At 41.9% G+C, this 21,423-nt stretch overlaps 1 protein-coding gene across 2 annotated transcripts; it reads left to right on the top strand.

The window, feature by feature from the left end:
- The first annotated feature begins 3,660 nt into the window (after nucleotides 1-3,660).
- LOC111158560 (solute carrier family 46 member 3) lies at nucleotides 3,661-20,499 on the top strand. Of its 2 annotated transcripts, none has more exons than XM_022520662.1 (6): nucleotides 3,661-4,171; nucleotides 4,582-4,794; nucleotides 10,908-11,778; nucleotides 13,441-13,524; nucleotides 16,719-16,875; nucleotides 20,388-20,499. In XM_022520662.1, exons 2-6 carry the CDS (start codon nucleotides 4,606-4,608, stop codon nucleotides 20,470-20,472), a joined length of 1,386 nt encoding a protein of 461 aa, XP_022376370.1. In that variant the 5' UTR covers nucleotides 3,661-4,171; nucleotides 4,582-4,605; the 3' UTR covers nucleotides 20,473-20,499. The 2 variants fall into 2 exon arrangements, with proteins under 2 accessions (XP_022376370.1, XP_022376371.1); XM_022520663.1 differs by having other exon boundaries at nucleotides 3,661-4,002; nucleotides 20,388-20,472.
- Nucleotides 20,500-21,423: the final 924 nt, after the last annotated feature.

Here is a 21,423-nt window from a genome sequence, read left to right as displayed (position 1 = left end):
ACCAAAGGGAAAGAGCCAGGATTTCTGACTGATTAGGGAAATCCTTAGTCCCTTTGTTAAGATTTACAAGAAGAGAATATCTGTTTTGGACATTTAAATCTATGCAGTGGCTCTTTAAAATAGCAGGTGGAAACTCTGGGTGTCAAGTTCAAAAGCAGCGGATGAGCTTAAGATTTGGCGGTGATGGCTGTCTTGGTAGTTGAGTCACAAGTGAGGATGTGACTGAATGCGGAGAAGATCTGAGGAACTGGACGTATAGTACAGTTTGAGAAGCAAGCCCGCCAAGGAAGCTGAGAAGGAGCTCTTAGGGTGGTAGAAAGATACAAATGTGTCATGGACCCCAACAGGAGAAAAGATTTCAAGAAGGAATTTGTTCTACAGCATCCAAGATAACAGAGGTCAAGAAGCCAAGGACTGAAGTCAGGTTATGAATTTCTCGGATATATAAAACTTATTCAGGTCTGTTTTGGCATGTTATTGATCAAGGTTATATGATCGGATTACATTCCTTTTCAACAATTTGTGCTTGGAGTTGTATAATTAGACTTTTATCAGCACAGTACTGACAATCACCTGCTAAGTAGTAATGGGTATAATGAAGGTCATTTCATCACATCTTACTCTGCTGATTTTACCAGAAGTGAAAAAGCTACTTTCCACTTAAAATATTCTGTTTTGGTTTTGCCACTTTTCTATGGCACTGCCCTGTACAGCATGGGTTCTTCTGAGTTCGGTATATCTATTCACATATCAGATAATGACCCAATTCTCCCACACTTTTTCCCAGAATACTATGAAAACATTTTGAACAACATGATAGGACATAGTCTGGTCTCTACATAGCTTGGGCATATCATTTATATATTTAGTTCACTTCTTTTCTCTTGAGTCTGACATTATTAAAGTACTTCTTGTTGGACCCAATGTGATGATAAGCAGAAATACAAATGCACATGATTCCAAGTGTCAATTTCAGAATATGCTTACATTAAAATTTCTAGGTTCACTGAACTGAAAACACAAAAATTCAAAATCCTCCTGGAGACCAGGTGACTCCTGGTTCAGAAACACGGCCAGGGAGATTATGCCCAATCAATGGACACTCCTCCTTTCATGCCTAGACTATTTTTGATTTCTGTCTTTAAGGGAAGAAGGCTTGAGTGGGAACCCATGAGGGGCAACAACAGCAGTAGGTGAATAACAATTACTGGTCTGTGATGATATCCATAGACTTTGTTTTGAATCATTTTTACTCCTTTCATATATTTTCATCTTTCCTAAAAAATAAATGAGCATTTCTTTGGTAATTAACTAGGGTGTGTTAACTTTTTTTGTTTCATCCTCAGCACCTAGTAGAGTGACAGATTCCAACTGAGAGTTGGTAAAGGTTTTTTAGCTTAATACACACTCAAGCACTTTATATTATTTGGGGCGGAGGAGGAAAAAGGCTCGCATAACAAAAATTATCACATTGAGATATGCAGTGGAGAGTAAATTAAGAAGGCCTGGCTCTCTCCATGTGTAAGAGCAGGGACAGCAAAGTATGGAAGTACATTGACTGCTAATTGTTCCTGCCCATAAGACAGAGCATCTCTTAAATGCCTTTTCCTTTCTCTTGATTTTCATAAGAAATCACGGCCTTGGGGACAAGGACCGCATTAGAACTAATTGCTGACATTACTTCCTCTTTCTGAGTCTATGATAGGATTTCACTTTTTCACATGGCCCTGTGGCTTGTTTGGGCCAATCAAATGTGAGCAGAAGTGGTATGTATCATTTCCAGGGGGAAATCTGTAAAAGCTGGTATCAGATTCACCATATTCTGTTTTCTCTGCCTTGATGCCAGTGATGATCTTAAGATGATGGCTTCATCAATCTGCGTCCATGAGTAAAAGTGATAAGGAGTAAAGTTTTCCAGTGACTGAAGATGGACAGGAAGATCAAGAGATATACCTTTGTTGTTTTAAGATACTGAGATTTGGGGCATGACCTTGACCTGCTTGATTTTATAGGCCAATCACCTGAAGTGGTCATTTTCCTCCTATTTCAACAAGAGGGTCTAAGTGGGCTAAAACCATTAGGAAGTGATTATGGCTAGCATGAAAAATAGATATTTTAGTGGGAGAATGAGATTATGCTGCGCTTTACAATTCTGAAAAGCATTTTTGCATAGGTTATTTCATTTCTTCTCTCTTGTGATCTTGGAAAGTCATCAGATTTCTACCTCTCCCTTCTGGACCAATACTCCTTGGTCAATCGGCTGCTCTCCCTGACCATCCCACTTCTAATGTGCCCCTAATTTAGCACTTAGTACAGTGTACTGCAATTTTAAAATATAATCTGTCTTCCTAAGAAACTGTGTTCTCTTCATTTTTGTGTACCTTCTCTCCAACTAACACCCATGCCTCCCTGTTTCATACTCATGACAAGAGCTTCATAAATGCTCACTTGAAGAAGCTGAGAAGTGGCAGGTCCAAAGTTACAAGTAGCAATCAAGATTCAAATCTAAGACTTCCTACTCAACATTCTAGTGACTTAACTATCATTTACTTAGCACCAAGGAAAAGAGCTCTGACCTCTGGATACTGACCTTGATGTTGCTATGAGCTCCTCCGGACCATCACCTTCTGTGGACTAAAAAAAGATTTCACAGAATAACATCAAAGCCATTCAATCACCATGGTCAAGACAAAAACAAGACCACTCCACAATCTTGTCTGAACACAGATCAGGAACATTGCTTAAACTACAAAAATGACCAAAACTGTCTACTACAAGCTGCTTCTTCATCAGTTATGGCTTTAACCTCCAACTAGCGTTCACTACTTCTTACTAAGGATTAAAGATACCCAATCACAGAATCATCCCCAGGTCTTGACACCATCCAATACAGTGCCAGGCTTCGCCTTCTTGAACGCTTTCCACGGTCGCATAAGCCCAAATTCCGTAACCAATTCTAACACCGTTACTGAGATACCCCATTGTTCCCCATTACACCTGCCTTCTCCTCACCAGAACTAATCGAACTTCAAGTGTGTTCTGGTGGGCTTGTTGGAAGACATGCCCAGTCCCTCCCTTGCTCCAGGGCTATGCTGTACACACACATGTTGAGGGTTTCATCAGAAACCCTCATTAGGTGTGGGATTGTGATGCCCACTTGATAAAGAAATGGAGGTCCAAGGACATGAAATAATTTGCGCCAGCTCACACCACCTGGAAGAACCAGAGACCATATTTCAGACCCTTTGCGAGGAGCACTCTCTTTCCCCCACCCTCCATGGAAGCTCCCCATCTTCTACGTTTCTTAGGGTACTTGCCCTGCGACCCGGATGCTACGGGGAACTGCACCCCAAACATGTTACTTTTGCAACTGGTCTGTGTGAAAAACGATATCCCGGCCCAGAGGCGTTTTCCCACTGCAGAGCCCTGGAGGGAGCCGCTGTAGCGGCCCAGCTGCCAGCAGCCGGGAGCCGGCAGCGGGGAGACTCGGGATCAGCCTGGGCCTCTGGGGGCGGGCTCACGAGAGTGACGTGGAGCGGACCAATCCCCGCGAGGGCGCCAGCTACGGGGCCCAATAGCAGGAGAGCCTGGCGGGACAGTGACAGCAACGCCGGCAGCAACGCCGACACCCCAGCGGCCCCGCCTTGACGGCGGGCGGTGGTGTTCGGCGGGCGGGGGCAAGTCTCTACGGAGCACGGGACCGGCTGCGGACCCACAGACCCACCCGCCGGCCCCCGGACAGACTGAGGACGACGCGGAGAGCAGCCGCCGGTGCCTCCCGCAGCTCCCTGGGACCGAGTCCGCAGGGCCACCGAGGAGCCGAGCGACGGCTGCGCAGAGAACTGTCGCCGAGGCCACTCTGGACGCAGGAGTGCGCTTTCAGTGGTTTGCTTTAGAATGGGAGCTTGAGTTTCCCGACAGGTGCATTTGGTCGAATTCAACGGAAATTCCCCTCCCCGTCCCTGCGCTGCGGTGCCGATCCGGCCCCCAACCCAGACAGCGGTCAGTGTCCCCGGGGCGTCCCGGGCTGCCTCGGCCTTGGGAGCATTTGCTGCTGGGGGGTGCCCTGGGAGCACAGAACACCCCCCAAAGAGAAGACAACCCCAGAGAGCCCGGGCCCCCAAAATGACCGGACCCACTTCTAACCTGGCAGGAAGACTGTAACCGTGGGGTGAGTTTAAACGAGAGGGAAAAAATCCCTTTACGATTGAGAGCTGCTTTTTAAAGGCCCCCTTCCTGTCCTGTTAACGAGCAGCAAAATAATAATAACAGTTGCGCAACTGTCGTGATCTCAGAGGAACCTCGCTGTTTCCCTTATGAAAACCGGCTGGCAGTATACAATGTGGGGACTGTAGTGAGATTATTCCAAACGAAAATGAGTGGCAACTTATTAAAACTATTTTAAGGTGGCATGAGTCCTAAAAGGTCATAACTCTTAAAAATAGTACGACAGTCTGAGGTTTACTGCTGCCCTATTCCAAAGTAAAAATTAATCTCTTAGGAAGTGCTTACTGCTTTCTGCTCCCTAGTTTGCCTGTTTACTCCACAAAATTCCTCTAACATCTCCGTTCTTTTTCATAGAATTCAGCTACCTACCCAGGCAATATGAAGATCTTCTTTGTAGAACCTGCCATTTGCCTTAGTGCGTTTGCTATGACTTTGACCTCTCCACTGACAACACAGTATGTGTATAGGAGAATATGGGAAGATACAGGCAACTACAGTTTTGTATCTGATAGCAATACTTCTGAGTGTGGAAAAAACAAAAGCAGCCCCATTTTCGCATTCCAGGAGGTAAGAAATTAAGCTATCCCTGAAGTGTAATAAAAGGGAAATGTGTAATGGGGTTTTCAGTGAAAGAGGGCATTGCATCATCATTCGTTGATCTCTCAAGAGTCATCTCAAAACTCTAAAATCCCAAGTCAAGCGCCTTTATTCAGTTCTCCTGTTTGAAGTTTCATGACACCTTGAATCTGCTTCTTCTAAGTAAAACCCCCTTCTTCTGTGACATCGGCTGTTTTCTGAGAAAATTTCATCCTAATCTCATCTCCCCAGTGGCTGTCCCCTTTCTCCTTCCACCCCACCCCCACCCCCAAAAAGCCTGAAGGTTGGACCAAGGCCAGCTGGAAGGAGTACTGGTTGGCCTCAGTGGAGTCAAACAGGGTGCTTCTGCTTTTCCTCTTCTACTGCATGTACATGACCCAGTTTTCAATGACCCCCGGAATGTAGCCCATCACTGAACACTGTGGGCCCTGGGGCCAGTGTCCATCATGGTCTGGTCAGGAGGCAGCATATGTCATTCCTCATTTACTGTTACCAGATCAGCTCTGACTCTCAAATGTTGAGAATGAGGTTATCTGTGGAGGAGAGCACTCACTTTGGTGCTGAGGGCACTGAAAATGTTTAGCCAGATATTACAGAGCCTTTCCTTCTGCCTCTCTAGCCTCCTCCCCCAAATTTTTATTTAAAACAGAAGGTACATCGCCATTCTCCTGCTCCCTCAGACAAGTTTTTATCAAAGTCTGCCAGTGTTCAGATGCAAAGGCGATGCATTCAGATTTGGAATTTTCCCCCTCAGAAAGCCTTAAAAGCAAACCACACTTAAAACGTTGAACTGTTCCCCTAGAGGATATTTAGTAATGGCAAAAGAGAGCCTTCCCAAATCAAAGGACAAGAAGAATTTAAGGGAATTCAGATCACCTGCCAGCTGGCCCCAAGATTTTCTCCTCAGCAGAAGAGAATTCCGGTGTGACTGGAAGGTGAGTCTGACACCTGGAAAAAGTGGCAAAGGGCCCAGAAGGAAGGCTCTAGCATTTCCGGAGGTGTTCCCCAAGGTGTCAGGTATAACCTCACTGGGCTGAGGCCTGGCTGTTTGGCACAACTTCTGCTGTTCCTCATTTTCTCCTTTCCATGGGAGAAATTTTCTTGGAACTGATAATTACTGGGAAGCCATGCAGACATCAAGGTTCTGGCCTAAAGTGAGGTCATAGAAATGGAAGGGCCAAGGGTCTTACCTCATGGTTTTGTCTCCTGACTTCAAGAATGTTTATCATTCCCAGGGAGTGAAAAGGTTCAAAAGTCTCATCAGTTTCTATATTGGATTCTGTGCTTTCCTCCAACAGATACCCAGGAGCAATGGGAGGGACAAAGGGGAAGAGGACATGAATGTCTGGAAAAAATCTCCCATCCTTGCCCTCCTAGAGTAAATGGAGACAGGCTGTGGTTCAATCACCTTGGTGGCCTCTGTGACTGTGCAGGTCACATGACTATTGGGCCCTGCTGGCCTTACCTAGTTGCTGAGAGCACCCCCCCCACCTCACTGCCCAGAGCAGTGGTCTCATCTTGAAGATTTTTGCTGATGTTTAAGTTGATTGTTATTTTATTAATTGTTTTTTAATTAGACTAGTATTCAAGAGAACATACTGCTCTAGGTCCCCTCCCTTAAAGTCAGTGCTCTAGAGCTACAAGTGCTTTTTCTTAGACTGGGGAGCTAAAAAGCACCACTGTCTCCACCCATAACCAAGACAGGTCAGGTGGGCCACTCACCATTAGCTCCTTCAGGAAGGAGGAACACTTCTGCTTCCCAGGAGGCATCACCATCACCTTCAGCACTTCCTTCTGGCCCCTCTTCTGGACCCTGCTCCTGCTCAGTATAAGAATATTCTCTTACCTCAGGCAGCTGGGTGGCTCAGTCAGTTAAGCATCTGCTTTGGGCTCAGGTCATGATCTCAGGGTCCTGGGATCCAGCCCTTGCTCAGCGGGAAGTCTGCTTCTCCCTCTCCCTCCGCCCCCCACTTGTGTTCTCTCTCTCTCAAATAAATAAATAAAACCTTAAAAAAGAAAAGGTTATTCTTTTACCTTTAAATCCAAGGACAAATGCTCCCTGTTTTATGAGTGTCCTTCTCAATTCCCAGCTCTGCTTGGTGGGTGCTGACCACTTGCTGACTAAAAGAAGTTTAGGAGTTTGAGAACTGTTCTTATAACCCTAAAAACAAAATTTCATAATACAGGGTCAGGCCCTAATAAAATAAATAAATGATTTTTTGGGGGGGTTCAGGTTTTTCTTTGCCACTCCCCCAAAAGACCAATTACTTAGAAGAAGAGTGCATAACACAATAATGTATTGAACTTCTTACTGTTATATCGTTATTTATCCTTCTATAAAACAAATATACACATGGACACATGTATTGGAATGCAAGATAATAATATACATTTCAGGGTTCAGATATAAGAATAAACTGGGCTATTTCACTTAACATTTTTTTTTAAAGATTTTATTTATTTGACAGACAGAGATCACAGGTAGGCAGAGAGGCAGGCAGAGAGAGATGGGGAGGCAGGTTCCCTGCTGAGCACAGAGCCCGATGCGGGGCTTGATCCCAGGACCCTGGGACCATGACCCGAGCTGAAGGCAGAGGCTTAACCCACTGAGCCACCCAGGCGCCCCATTTCACTTAACATTTTGAAAGTCTGTATGAATAGAAGTTTTATTTTTCAATCCATTGGGATTGAGATATAGATAGATAGATAGATAGATAGATACACTCACACACATACATATCCATATAAATATTGATCTAATCTATTTTTCAAAACTTTGAGTTTTCTGAGTCTTGCGACTATAAGGTGCACCCACATACTTCTCTTGGGTAAGATTAGTCTCTAAAGGATGTCTTAACAAAATGGCAAGGCTCTGGGAAGGAAATTCTTGGCTGAGGGAGAAGAGGTAGGGATTCTAGGCATGTTTGTTGACTTTTGCAGAGGAAGGAATTTTTAAGCCCCTTCCCAGATTAACTGACTGGTTTTGAGGTATTAAATTGACCATTGTGGTCTGTTCTCTTCAGGTACTCTCAAGATAGGGACGCTGCTATTTGAGGGGACAAGTTGGCATTAACTAGATCATGAAGTTGTTCTTGTTCAGTAATTTATTTATAAACCTTTTTTTTTTAAAGAATTTTTTTTAAGATTTTATTTATTTATTTGACAGATAGAGATCACAAGTAGGCAGAGAAGCAGGCAGAGAGAGAGGAAGCAGGCTCCCCACTGAGCAAAGAGCCTGATGCGGGGCTCGATCCCAGGACCCCGGGATCATGACCTGAGCCGAAGGCAGAGGCTTTAACCCACTGAGCCACCCAGGTGCCCCTATTTATAAACCTTTTAATAACTAACACAATCCCTTATTACCAGCAGATAGGGAATATTTTCTACTCAATTGTAATTACACATTTTAGCCTATGAAATTGTGACTTTTTAAAAACTGATACTCCTTTCCTTATGTTATACCTGTCTCTATCTTGTCATTCCGTTCAATCTTGACAGGAAATAGCACTTCTTACTCTGATTTCTCTCATCTACCCTTATCTAATATATAATTATTGTTCTCCAGAGTTTAAGAGGTATCATTTGCAGACAGGAGACAGAAGCCAGGATGTGGGGGAGGGGTGGAAATGGGAGGAGGAATCCCAAACTGGAACATCTTATTGACAAGTTTATTAAAGATAACCATTTCATTTACTTCTTTATTCAGTAAGTATTTACTCGATGGCTTTTATATCCGTAGAGACACAGAGTGCTCAGGAAGCCTGACCTAGTAAAAATGAAAACAGCCGAAGTTGATGAAGCACTAACGAACGTGCAATAGATCTGGGCCGTGTGCCTTATATTGACATAGTCACTCGAAGTGTAACTCTCAGGAGAGCCTGCAAGATAGGGACTCTGGTTACCACTCTTGTCAGATGAAGCTATCGGGATGAATGATTTGGTCAGGATCACACACAGCTAGCGAATCGCAAGGCCCATTTTACTTGCTTATTCATGTATCCATGCACCCAGTACCTAGGGCGCGCTCTGTGAAGCACTGCTGTTGGAATGGTGATACTGTGGTGAAGAAGACAGGGTTCCAGTCCTCCTGAAGCTTAGATTGTAGTGGAAAGGGCACCCAGTGAGCAGTTCAATGAAAGGAACTCGTCCTGTTGAGGGGTGGCAAGTCTCTAAAGAAAATACAGCCAGACAAGCTCACAGAGCGCTGGGTGAGGGTTAGTGTGGTTGCTCTGAATTGTGTGATTAGTCAGAAGGCTTCTGAGGAGGTGGCATTTGAATTGAGGAAGTGAGCTGTGTGACCAGCAGGCAGAGGGAACAGCAGGCACAAAGGCGAATAGCATGGGAGGTTTGAGGGATGGCATGTGGCTCAGGTGAGCGAGGAAGTGGAGATGAAATCAGAGAAGTCATGATGTCTGGCCACCCACACCATGGCAAGGAATTCGGATTTATTCTCGCATAAGGAAAGCCACTGGGGGATTTTGAGAAGAGGAGTGACATGGGCTGATTGTTTTTAAGGATCACTCTAATGTGATCTATGTGAAGAACTGATGACATCTGAATCTAGATTGATCTGACTCCAGAGCTCTTAATCCTTACGCCAAAGAGTGTAACTGGGAAATGGTAATTGCCATCCGAGAAGGTTCAACAGAAGGAGAGATTACATCTGTTTGGGCATTTCAGGGAAATCCAGGTGGGACTTGACTATGGACTGTGCCTGTAACATAGGGTACTGGGGGAGTGAGTGGAGATAATGCAAAAGAGTGGGGTTGGACCACATCTCGGTGGTCTAATGTAACAGACGAGGAATGTGAACTTTCTCCAGCAGGCTGTGGGCTGAGCAGTTCAGAGACATGCTGCTGGTGTGTTTTGGCATGACATTCCCACCATTAGCGTGTATGAGGTGCGAAGTGAGGAGGCTGGCATCACAGACTGCACTGAGGAGAGAGCCAGCTAGATGCTGGGGTGAAAACTATGAGCCCTGCCCTTCCAGGGGCAGCTCTCAGACTGTGAAGAGGTAAAGGACGTGAGAAGCACGGGGTGTTGGTGGCCCTGGGTGAAGGGAAAGGCCAGAAACAATGATGACTGAAGTTTTGAGTCTGAGTGACAGAACATTCCCTGACCGTATGAAATTGCTTGCATTGTTTGACTATATAAAAATAAACGCAGGCTCACTCTTTAAAAAGAAAAAATCATTAATTTTAGTATTTGATATTTTTGTGGTTCATCAGCTGTTTTAGGGTGCTTTCTAAATATTACATGAATCTATTTTTAAAAATGAGTTTAGTAATCCCTAGTAGAAAAATGACATACTCTTTATATAAAATTTGGAGGATACAGAGAAAAGTGGCAAATAGGACATGCTTTTAAACCACCCAAAATTCTTCCCACCAAATAACTAGCATAATGATTATAATGTCTTTCAGTCTGTGTGTGTAGCTGGTGGCTTTGGTCTTCGGCAGAGTCAGGTTTATCTTACTCCTCAGTTCAGTTCATGGCATGCTACCATCTTTAGTCAGTGCAAAGCTGCTCTTTTGGTTTTATCTTATTTTTTAATAAGTAAAGAAATAGATTAGAAGAAACTTATTTGTGGAGACACATAAGAACAAAGCAACCAAGTGCTTCCTAAATAAAGGTCTATCAAATATGATATTTATATGTGACATTCATTCGCCTTTAAGTAGACAGAAAAATCTATCACAGGAAAGGGTATGCTCTTGCTTTCAGCAGTGTGCATGATCTCAGTGCTAAGCTCTTTAGAGAAGACAGAAAAATCATTATAAGACTGTCCCGGATGTATTAGGGTCTGTGGATCTCCTATATAAGACAGACACACACCAGTGCACAATTTTCTGTTTGTGAGTTCAAGTCCCCACCATGGTACTTGAATATGACGCCTGAGCTTTGATTACTGTATTGCCTCTTGATATTTGCTTTGTGAACTGGATGAAGATTCAGGCTGTATCAAACCCACGCTCCTTATTGGTGACCTACTGGAAATGTAAAGAAAAATATGCACTGTAATATTTCTGTGAATTTGTCTATATTTCTGTAAACACATTGTCTTCTTTTTTGTCTCTTTGCAGGAAGTTCAGAAGAAAGTGTCTCTTTTCAATCTGCAGATGGACATAAGTGGATTATTTCCTGGTCTGGTGTCTACGTTCATACTTCTGTCTCATAGTGATCATCGAGGACGAAAATTCCCTTTGATTTTGTCTTCTGTTGGTGCTCTCGCAACCAGTATTTGGCTCTGTTTGCTTTCCTATTTTGCTTTTCCATTCCAGCTTCTGATTGCATCTACCTTCATTGGTGCCCTTTGTGGCAATTACACCACATTTTTAGGAGCCTGTTTTGCCTACATAGTTGATCAATGTACAGAACAGAAACAAAGAACAATTCGAATAGCTATAATCGACTTCATACTTGGACTTGTCACTGGATTGACGGGACTGTCTTCTGGCTATTTTATCAGAGAATTGGGTTTCGTGTGGTCCTTTTTAATCATTGCTATGGCTCTTACTGTTAACTTGATTTATATTTCATTTTTTCTTGGTGATTCAGTGAAAGAATCTTCATCTCAGAATGTTTCCATGTCATGTAGTGAAGGCTTTAAAGACCTATTTTACCGAACTTCCATGCTTTTTAAAAATGCTTCTGGTAAGCGACGGTATTTTCTCTGTTTGTTACTTTTTACAATGATGACTTACTTTTTTGTGGTAATTGGTGTTTCCCCCATCTTTATCCTTTATGAATTGGATTCACCACTCTGCTGGAATGAAGTTTTTATAGGTTATGGATCAGCTTTGGGTAGCGTCACATTTTTTAGTAGTTTCCTAGGAATATGGCTTTTTTCTTACTGTATGGAAGACATTCACATGACCTTCATTGGAATCTTTACCACCATGGGAGGAATGGTTATGACTGCTTTTGCCAAAACAACATTGATGATGTTTTTAGGTAAGTCACAAATGTAGCCTTAGAACTTACCATGTATTTATGTTTATACCAAATGAATTTAATCTGTTGGGTGATACACTTTCAATATAAAATTCTCGAACACATTCTAGTTCAAGTAAGGCATTTTGTTAAAAGCCACTTTGCCTGAAAGTGAAAGCCAATTTGCTTTTTAAAAAAGCAATTCACTGAATAACCACAATTTCCCAAATTTGCATACTTGCCAAAAAATTCTTTTTGAGGAACATTCTTCTTGTGAGTCAATTCTTTAAAAGAGCTTTCACCAACTTGAATATTTCTTGAAATGCTGAAGGTTGGGGCACTTGGGTGGCTCAGACGGTTGAGCATCCAACTCTTGATTTTGGCCCAGGTCATGATCTCAGATTCATGAGATGGAGTCCCACATCAGGCTGTCCGCTAAGCAAGGAGTCTGCTTGAGATTATCTCTTTCCCTCCCCACACCCGCCCCTCTCCCTCTCTTAAAAAAAAAAAAAAAAAAAAAATGCTGCTAAAAAAGCTACTTTCCATAAAAATTTGAAAAAGCATTATATAAAGTAGATTCAAAAGGTTTGTAAGATTCATGTGTATTGAATATATTCAAGAAAATTCTTTAAAGACAAGATTTTGCAAATTGGTCATTTCATGAATTGCCTTTTGATAAATCCCTTTTTGCCAAATTAGGCTGCTCCCTTAACTAACTGTTCCGTAAGTGGCTTCTGTAGGCCTTGAGTGAGGCCTTCTTGCGTTTGAAAGAGCTAAGGGATCTATAAAGTGGGACGTAGAGAAAGGTCCAATTCCATCTTTTTCTACAAAGGCACTATCAACCTCTTACTACCTTGCAGGGAAGCAGGGTGACCAAATAGAATTGGGCTTAATATCCATTTATAGTACCAGGTGATCTGGGCAAGTTACTTAATACTCTGGGCCCTCATTTACTCATCTGTAATATGGGCACAGTAGCACAGAATTCACCAGGTTATAATGAATATTAGATCACTGTAAAGCACTTAGCACAATGCCTTGTATTCAGTAAATGTCAGTTCTCCCTGTCTCCCTTAGAGTTTCCAAGACCAAGTAAGTTGATCTATGTGAAAGCACATTGAAAATTATAGAGTCATCAGCAAAAATAATATATTGCTATTTTAGCATATAACTAGAGATGCTATTGACTATTAGGGGCCCATAATGTAGGAGGAGAGGCAATCTGTGTTCATGAAATTATTCCACACAAAGATGAAGAAGCAGAAAGATAAAGAACAAATTTACCAATACGTGCATCAAATTAATAAAAGAATGTGGAGGAATGCCAAGTCTGAAAAAGGAGAAACAGAAAACAAATGTGCAAAACTAAGTCACACCTCGATAAATGAGAGTTTGCTACAGTAATCAGGGAAATAGCAGATCAGTCCCAGCTGGCAGATTATATAGATTTGGACCTCAAACCTCCCTGAACTCTTGTTCTGAGCACTGAACTAAGAGGGTAAACGAAACTTGGACTGGCCTGTCTACAGGGTACCTGTATATTCATTAAACAGAAGTCCGTAATTAGTTACTTCAGTCCTTAGGTGCAGTGAGTTAGGATGCTTAGAGAGAAAACATTTCACATCGAAAACTGACCACTGGTTTTCGAATTTAGCCTGTGATTTCCCACCATTTCTCTTACAGTGAGGCTGCCGTTCCTTTTCACTATCGTGCCACTCTCTGTTCTACGCTCCATGGTATCGAAAGCAGTTCGTTCCACTGAACAAGGTGAGTTTAATTTGCCAAAGGAAAATCATGAATTTACAATCTGTACCAACTCAAATCTATGTATGACCTTTGTTTGGTTCTTCAGAATATTCTACAGCCCTTTTCCTGCTCAGAACTCCTTTAGAACTAAGTGGTAAGTTCTGTGTTTGGAAGAGGTTTATATTCAGGCAGGGTTGCCCCTGGCCCGGGTCTCCTGCTTTGGAGGGCTTGCTGTGGCCAGACCCTGCCCCAAGAAGAGAGGAGTGCTCAGAGCTAGGCAGATGCTGACTGGGAGCCCACCACACCTACCCCTTCCATACTACGTTTTGGGTACCAGGACCCCTTTAATTCTCAGCCAGATAGCCCTGGGTTCATGTCTGTGAGGGCCTGGATGGTGCTCTTCCTGACTCTTTTGCCTAAAGGTGGAGTGACCCCATTGTGCTCCCCCTTTAGACCACAGGGGTTGCCTCTATGGGTTTGCTCAACCCCAGGACCCTGTGAGATCATGACCTGGACTGAAGGCAGAGGCTTAACCCACTGAGCCACCTAGGTGCTCCCCAAAATGGGATATTTTCGTGAAATGTTATGTACTTTAAAGTAATCAGAGAGGGGAAATACTGCATAGGGTTTCACTAGCCTCTCACTATCCCTATTACCTTGAATAAGAAAGGAGAGAAAACTAGATTTGGGTAATTATTTTGCAGTCTCTGTGCTCTGTACAGCTGTGAAGCTCCCAGCTAAAGCCACCCCGGATGACCTCTTATCTGGTCACTACCTGCACACTCCTTGTGATTATAAATTGGAACACCATAAAAACAGACTTGACTTTAGAGGTCTATTGAATTTTTTAAAATAAACTAACCTGCACTTATTATTTAATCCAGTTTATCTATGGCTACTGTTAGACAAGTTGAACTGCTTGTAGAAGTTAAGCAACAAGCAAACCCTACTTTGTAATAGTGTGGCTGTTTATGCCAGACAGACAACCCACATGACCAACTTCTGTCAAGAATGGATTTAAGCCATTGCATAATAGGACTAGAACAATCCAGTCTGTCTTCCATGGCACTGCGCCTAGCTGTAGCAAGGGATCAGAAATATAAGAAAATAATAACACAGTTAGATAGGGAGGAGTATTTCCTCCCAATTAAACTGAACTTCATGTCTTATCATAAAACATGGAGATAGTATTGTCTTTATGCTACTTGCTGATTGGTAACTGGGCTCTTGAATTAAGCTTTTATTCATTCACTTGACAAATACAGATTAAACAGATCTACCATGTGCCAGGACAGATTGTTTACTGCTGTGTACAACAGTAAACACAGCAGATGCACACTTGACATGAACATAGCTTTCGTTTTAGTTAAGACACATATATGAAAATACAGTGTTCTTCAGAGCTATGTTTATGGTTTTTGAACATGTGACCTGTCATTCAATGAAGAATGAGAAACAACTTATGAGAATATATACTAGGGTAAAAAAAAGCTTAAACAGATAAAAATTAACACAGCACAGTCTACTAGACTGAGACCATGGGGAAAATGAGAACATAGACACGTGAACCATAATCCAGTTATGAAAGGTGATCCTCAAGCTTGCCTTTTCCTTCTTCTCTGTCCAATCAAATACAAGTATTTATGTGATTTGCATTGTTTGTAAGAAAAATACATTACCACTTAACCATGGAGAGGTAAACTTGGCAAAGTGAGGAAGAAGCACAATGGCTTAATCCAAGAGTCTGCAGAAGCTCCACAAGAACGTATCCTGGGGACATCATGGAGAGTGGAAAACTGTCACAGAACTTCGTATCTGGTGATGCTAAATTTCACAAAGAGGAAGAAAGGTACATCCTGTCTAGAGGTTTAATTGCTTGGTCAATGTGGTCTTGGATTCCAGACAAAACTAAAATTCGGTAGAATGAATGAGCCCTTTTTTATGATTATGAGCCTGGACTAGCCATGCAGCCACACTGTGCTTCTCGAATAATGTTCCAGGGCCTATTGCCCTCTCCAAAACGTGGGTAGAGCAAGCATGACAGACAGCAGCGTCCTCCCCACTCAGTCTTGCCAGCCACTTCCGAATGGAGGCGGTTTCAAGCAGTGAAGGCAGAAAAGAATCATGCAGCATCCAACCATGGCATAATGAGAGCACAGAAACTTACTTGAAGAGTCATGCAGAGGAATCTTGTGGACTGGATTTGTTGTCACTTTGAGGGGAGGGCTCAAATTCAAACTGCAGAACCTATATGCAATCATCTGTCTTTGTGCAGCTGTCACTTTTGCCAGATCTGAGAAGCAGATGAAAAGGATTGCTTTAACTTTCAAAGATTTTTTTTTTATTTGTTAGAGAGAGAGAGAGAGAGAGCATGAGCACAGGCAGACAGAGTGGCAGGCAGAGGCAGAGGGAGAAGCAGGCTCCCCGCTGAGCAAGGAGCCCGATGTGGGACTCGATCCCAGGACGCTGGGATCATGACCTGAACCAAAGGCAGCCGCTTAACCAACTGAGCCACCCAGGCGTCCCAGGATTGCTTTAACTTTCAAAAGGCCCCAGGGTGGGACCTTTACTGGTGGGAGCCACCTGAGCATACCTATACGAGCGTGTCACAGATGTCCCCAGCTTAGGGAAAGAGTGGGAGATAATCTTGAAGGACAATGGTAGCTGTGGCTATGTGTGTGGCTGTGTAGGGAGAGAAGACTGTGGATTTCAAATGGGTCAGCTGCTGTTGCCTCTTAACTTTGCCCTACTGACTCCAAACTGTTGTGTTTTCAATATCCTCACATCCTCATATCAGGTCAAGGAGTACTGGTGACCTCAGTTTCTTCACCTACAAAATGGGTTACCAGCTTCTTGGGGATTTAGAAAGTATAGCTTTAGCTCACCAAGCAGTGCCCCACGTTTGCTTTTTTCAAGGAGGAACAATTTTTTTTCTTTTTTTTTTTTAAAGGTTTTATTTATTTGACAGACAGAGATCACAAATAGGCAGAGAGAGAGGCTGAGAGAGAGGAGGAAGCAGGTCCCCTGCTGAGCAGAGAGCCCAATGTGGGGCTCAATCCCAGGACCCTGGGATCATGACCTGAGCCGAAGACAGAGGCTTTAACCCACTGAGCCACCCAGGCGTCCCAAGGAATAACAATTTTCTCCCTCATTTTGTTTATTGTTTTGTTACTCAGTCTTTTCCTTTTCTCCCTCCACACCCCAACTCCAAACAGGCACCCTGTTTGCTTGCATTGCTTTCTTGGAAACACTTGGTGGAGTCGCTGCAGTTTCTACTTTTAATGGAATTTATTCAGCCACAGTTGCTTGGTACCCAGGCTTCACCTTTCTACTGTCTGCTGTTCTGTTATTAATTCCAGCCATCAGTCTATGGTATGTAATTATTTCTAATCATTTTATCAAAGGATAGGCGGATTAAGTGAATTCCCTAACCTCAAATTACATAAACTGTTAAAGTTGTTAAAAAACAAAATTAAAAATTCAAATGAGTAACCTTTTTTTAAAATTTATTTTTGTTTTAGAGAGAGAGTGAGTGGGTGGGGAGGGTCAGAGGGAGAGAGAGCCTTAAGCAGGCTCCATGCTCAATGTGGAGCCAGATGTGGGGCTGACTCTCACAACCCTGAGATCATGACCTGAGCAAGAACAAGGGTTGGATGCTTAACCGACTGAGCCAGCCAGGCACTCCAACTGAGTGACTTTTTTTTTTTTTTTTTTTTTTTTTTTGACAGACAGAGATCACAAGGAGGCAGAGAGGCAGGCAGAGAGAGAGAGAGAAGGAAGCAGGCTCCCCGCCAAGCAGAGAGCCCAATGTGGGGCTCGATCCCAGGACCCTGGGATCATGACCTGAGCCGAAAGCAGAGGCTTTAACCCACTGAGCCACCCAGGTGCCCCTCAACTGAGTGACTTTTAAAGATCTAATTGGCTCTACTAATTGATTGAATTAGGCAGCATCCCATTTAGCAAGCAGAGGGGAGCTCTGCGGAGCTGTGCTGAGCAGAAGGTTTTCACAGAATGGAGGGTGGATCAAGAAGTTATTAGTAAAAGAGCAGAAACAATTGTTTCAGGCAAAATCACCTTCCCTTAAGGAGAAGAGCAGGGGGTCTTATCAGGTGGATGACCCAGTCTTCCTTTGGGGGATGGAGAGAGCTTATGTGGCAGGGCTGATCAGAAAACTCTTGCCTGAGTAGTGAAGATTCTGTTTCTGGGGGAGGCTGGAACTGCAGTTAAGTTACATTTTCAGTCCAGGTTTGATAACTTGGCCTACCTGATGCCATTTTGGGCCTGTGGTTTTCTTTTTAACAAAGTTTTGCCTCAGAATGTACTTTTCTCAATAACTTTTAGACATGAAGACATCTATTGATAATGGAAACCTGAGAAGAAAGAGACAAATGACAAGGCTGACCAGAACTAGGAGAAAGAAAGATTGGGTCAAACTATAAATAGCTACCCCATCTCTTTAAATATGAACAACTGATTAAATTAGCAACCAAGAATACATACGTGTATATATATATATATATATATTTAGAGAGAGAGTCAAACTATGATTTCCTAGAGTATAATATCCTCTGAGGGTCAAAGATTACTATAAGACAAACTTTAATATGAAGTCTTGGGTTGATGACAAGAGCAAGTAGTGTACACTGAATATCGGGAATTTTCTTTCCAGAGAGTTGGCTTATTTAATGACTCCCTTTTTAAAGGTAAATACCCAAATAAATACAAAATACTAAATTTTATTTATGAATAGTACATAGAATAAGAAGACCAAAGTCATACACGTAAGAGAAATACTTATATCTCCCTTTGCCTTTTGGTTAATGAGAAGTATGATCTAACTAGGTTAAGTGTTTGCTAAAATGCCCAGGCATCAGAGTCAGCACATTCTGTGGGGCCAGCACATTGAGCTGAGAGTACACTACCTTTTCTTTGCTGGGCTTTGCCCATTCCACGTGGCTAAGAGCATAGCGCAGTGATGGGAGTCAGTAGCAAGTGGGGCACAAAAGGCATCTCTGCTTTCTTCTGAGCACTGGGGTGGGCTGGGGTGGGGTGAATAAGGGTGAAAAGTGCCAGTGTACCCAGGCCTTACACATTCTGCCAAGACTGTGAACTCCTTAAAGGACTGCCCTACATTTACTCATAGTAGGACCACAATACGTATTATCTCTACTGAATTTTGACCCCTAGATCTGTGTAAGAGTATAATAGTATTTACAGTTCCTCTGTAATTTTGATGAAAAGTTATTTTTACTAGGTATCTTTTTAAAAAAAGACTATTCACCTATTGAACTGGCAAAATTAAAAATACTTGCTGTGCTAATGAGTACACAATGAGACAATCTTACACATTGCTGGTAGTGGTTATTATTTGGCACTATCATTTTTGGAAGGCAATTTGTAAACATGTATCAAAAGCTTTTTTAAAAGTTCAAAGTATTTGACCCAGTGATTCCTTTTAGAAACATATCCTAAGGGAATGGTCAGTAATGTCAAAAACTTATATACAGTTGACCCCTGAACAACAACGCAGGTCTGAACTGCATGGATTCACTTAACATGCAGATTTTTTTCAATATATATAGTACTGTAATGGATTTTTCTCTTACAATTTTCTTAATCACATTTCTCTAGTTTTATTATAAAAATACAGCAATATATATGTTATATAATATATATTATTACATATATAGAGAGAGAGAGACATACCATATATGCATATATATATAGACATACCAAATACATGTTAATAGACTGCTTTATGTTACTGGTAAAGCTTCCAGTCAATAGAAGGCTATTAGTAGTTAAGTTTTTAGGAAGTCAACAGTGATATGAATTGCATGGTCACCCCAACCCCTGCATTGTGCAAGGGTCAACTGGTATAAAAATGTTCATTAAGACAAAAAAAATTTTTTTAATGACCAAAATGAGAATGATTAAATAAATGATGGTGCATCCATAGCATGAAAAAACATTAGTAAGAATTGGGGAGTAGAAAAATGGGTAATTTTAATTTTATTCTTCATATATTTATACATATCTGTTATGAACACATATGCAGCTAGCTAAAAGATAGTTATCCTTTTAATACTGTTTTTAAAGTAAATGTAGATGGTCTTCTGAGATTTTTTTAACCCAATACTGTTCAATATTTTTAAAAATAAAATTATATGCAGGGCTCCTGGGTGGCTCAGTCAGTTGGGCATCTGTCTTCAGCTCTAGTCATGATCTCAGGAGATCAAGCCCTGCATCAGGCTCCTCACTCAGCAGGAAGTTGCCTTGTCCCTTTGCCCCTTCAGCCCCCTGCTCGCACTCTCTCGCAAATAAATAAAATCTTTAAAATAAAATTACATGCCTTTTTTTTTTTTTTTAAAGATTTTACTTATTTACTTGAGGGGGTAGGGAGGGCAGAGGGACAGGGAGAGAGAATCCTAAGCAGGCTCTGCACTGAGCACCAAGGCCCGACACAGGGCTCCATCTCACCACCCTTCGATCATGACCAAGATCACGACCTAAGCCAAAACCAAGAGTCAGTCGCTTAACTGAGTCACCCATTCTAGATGTCTTCTTGTCCCAGCTCAGTTACAGGTACTGAATATGAATTTCAGCCATATCTATAGTCATAACTACTTTTTGTGGACTACAGGATAAACAATGGGACAGATGGACATTTTAGGTACCTGAAAGAGAAAAAAACTGTATATTTTTTATTTTCAGAATGCTATGCATAGTGAAGTCAGCTGGACTCAAAATGCCATTACGTTCCATCTACATATAATTTGCATAATTTATCGGAACCCATATAATCAGGGGAAAGATAGAGTATAGGTTATTTATTTATGTACTGCCTTCATCACAATTTTAAAATGTCTTGTTTGCTTTTGCAGTGTGGTCAAATGCACCAGCTGGAATGAAGGAAGCTATGTACTTCTTACAGAAGAGGAATCCAGTGAAGACACTTCAGAGAGATGATTAATTGTGATAAAAAAAAAAAAAAAACAACTGAAAGTACACATCATATACTCTGACTTCTGAGGAATGTAAACTGGTTCCATAATCAATATTTCATAACTAATCAATGTTACATGTCCTTTCTTCTAAGCTGAACAGTGAGAGAACTAGCTCTTGGCTCTAGCTTCTTACAGTATCATGCACTTTGAGCACTCTATGAGTATCATGTGATAGATTTCCATAGAAAGAAGAACAAATCTCAAAACACTTCCCACTTTCGGATTTAGGAAAGAAACTGAAACTTCACAGTATAAAGAGGGATTAAGAAACTTGACACAATCAAAAGCAATAATCTCCTGACATACTCCAGTCTCATGCTGGGACCAAGGAAGGAGAACTAACTCTATACCTCAGTTTCTTCATCTGCAAAATGGGTCTGTGACCTCTTGAAGATTTCAAAGGCTTAACTGTTCAAAATTATGATGAATAATTCACTGACAGGAAAATAATGATGAAACATTCAAATATTTCTAGTACAATCGTACCTCTGCTTGGATAATGCTTTGTTTTCTAGAGCCATCGGGTTGACAGTGAAAGCTCTTAATAGATTCAAAAACCTTAAAATGGAATCACTTTAAATGATACATATTTTCACTTTTCCTAATATGTTTCATCAGCGACAGGCATGATAATAATTAGATAGGTAACACAGGGTCACTGGAAAAAAATCATAAAAAATTGTTTATAAAGAAATGTAAAAGCTGAGTAAACAACCAATCAGGAACTAATATTATAGAGCCAATATTCATTCCTTACTTTTTATCAAAGAATAGCCATTTCTTACTGCCTTAAACTCATCCTGAGACCCACCCTAGCCCCTGAAAACACATTCTTTCATGCCTTCTGTCTTTCTATATGCTGTTCATTTGCCCTTCCTCCCTCGGGACAATGAAACTTGATTCTCAGCCAAAA

The sequence above is a fragment of the Enhydra lutris genome, unplaced genomic scaffold (assembly GCF_002288905.1).
Source record: "Enhydra lutris kenyoni isolate GAN:26980312 unplaced genomic scaffold, ASM228890v2 scaffoldscaffold60, whole genome shotgun sequence".
NCBI classification, from domain to species: Eukaryota; Metazoa; Chordata; class Mammalia; order Carnivora; family Mustelidae; genus Enhydra; species Enhydra lutris.
Note: the sequence above shows the minus strand (reverse complement) of the source record. Positions and strands in the feature narration are given on the sequence as shown.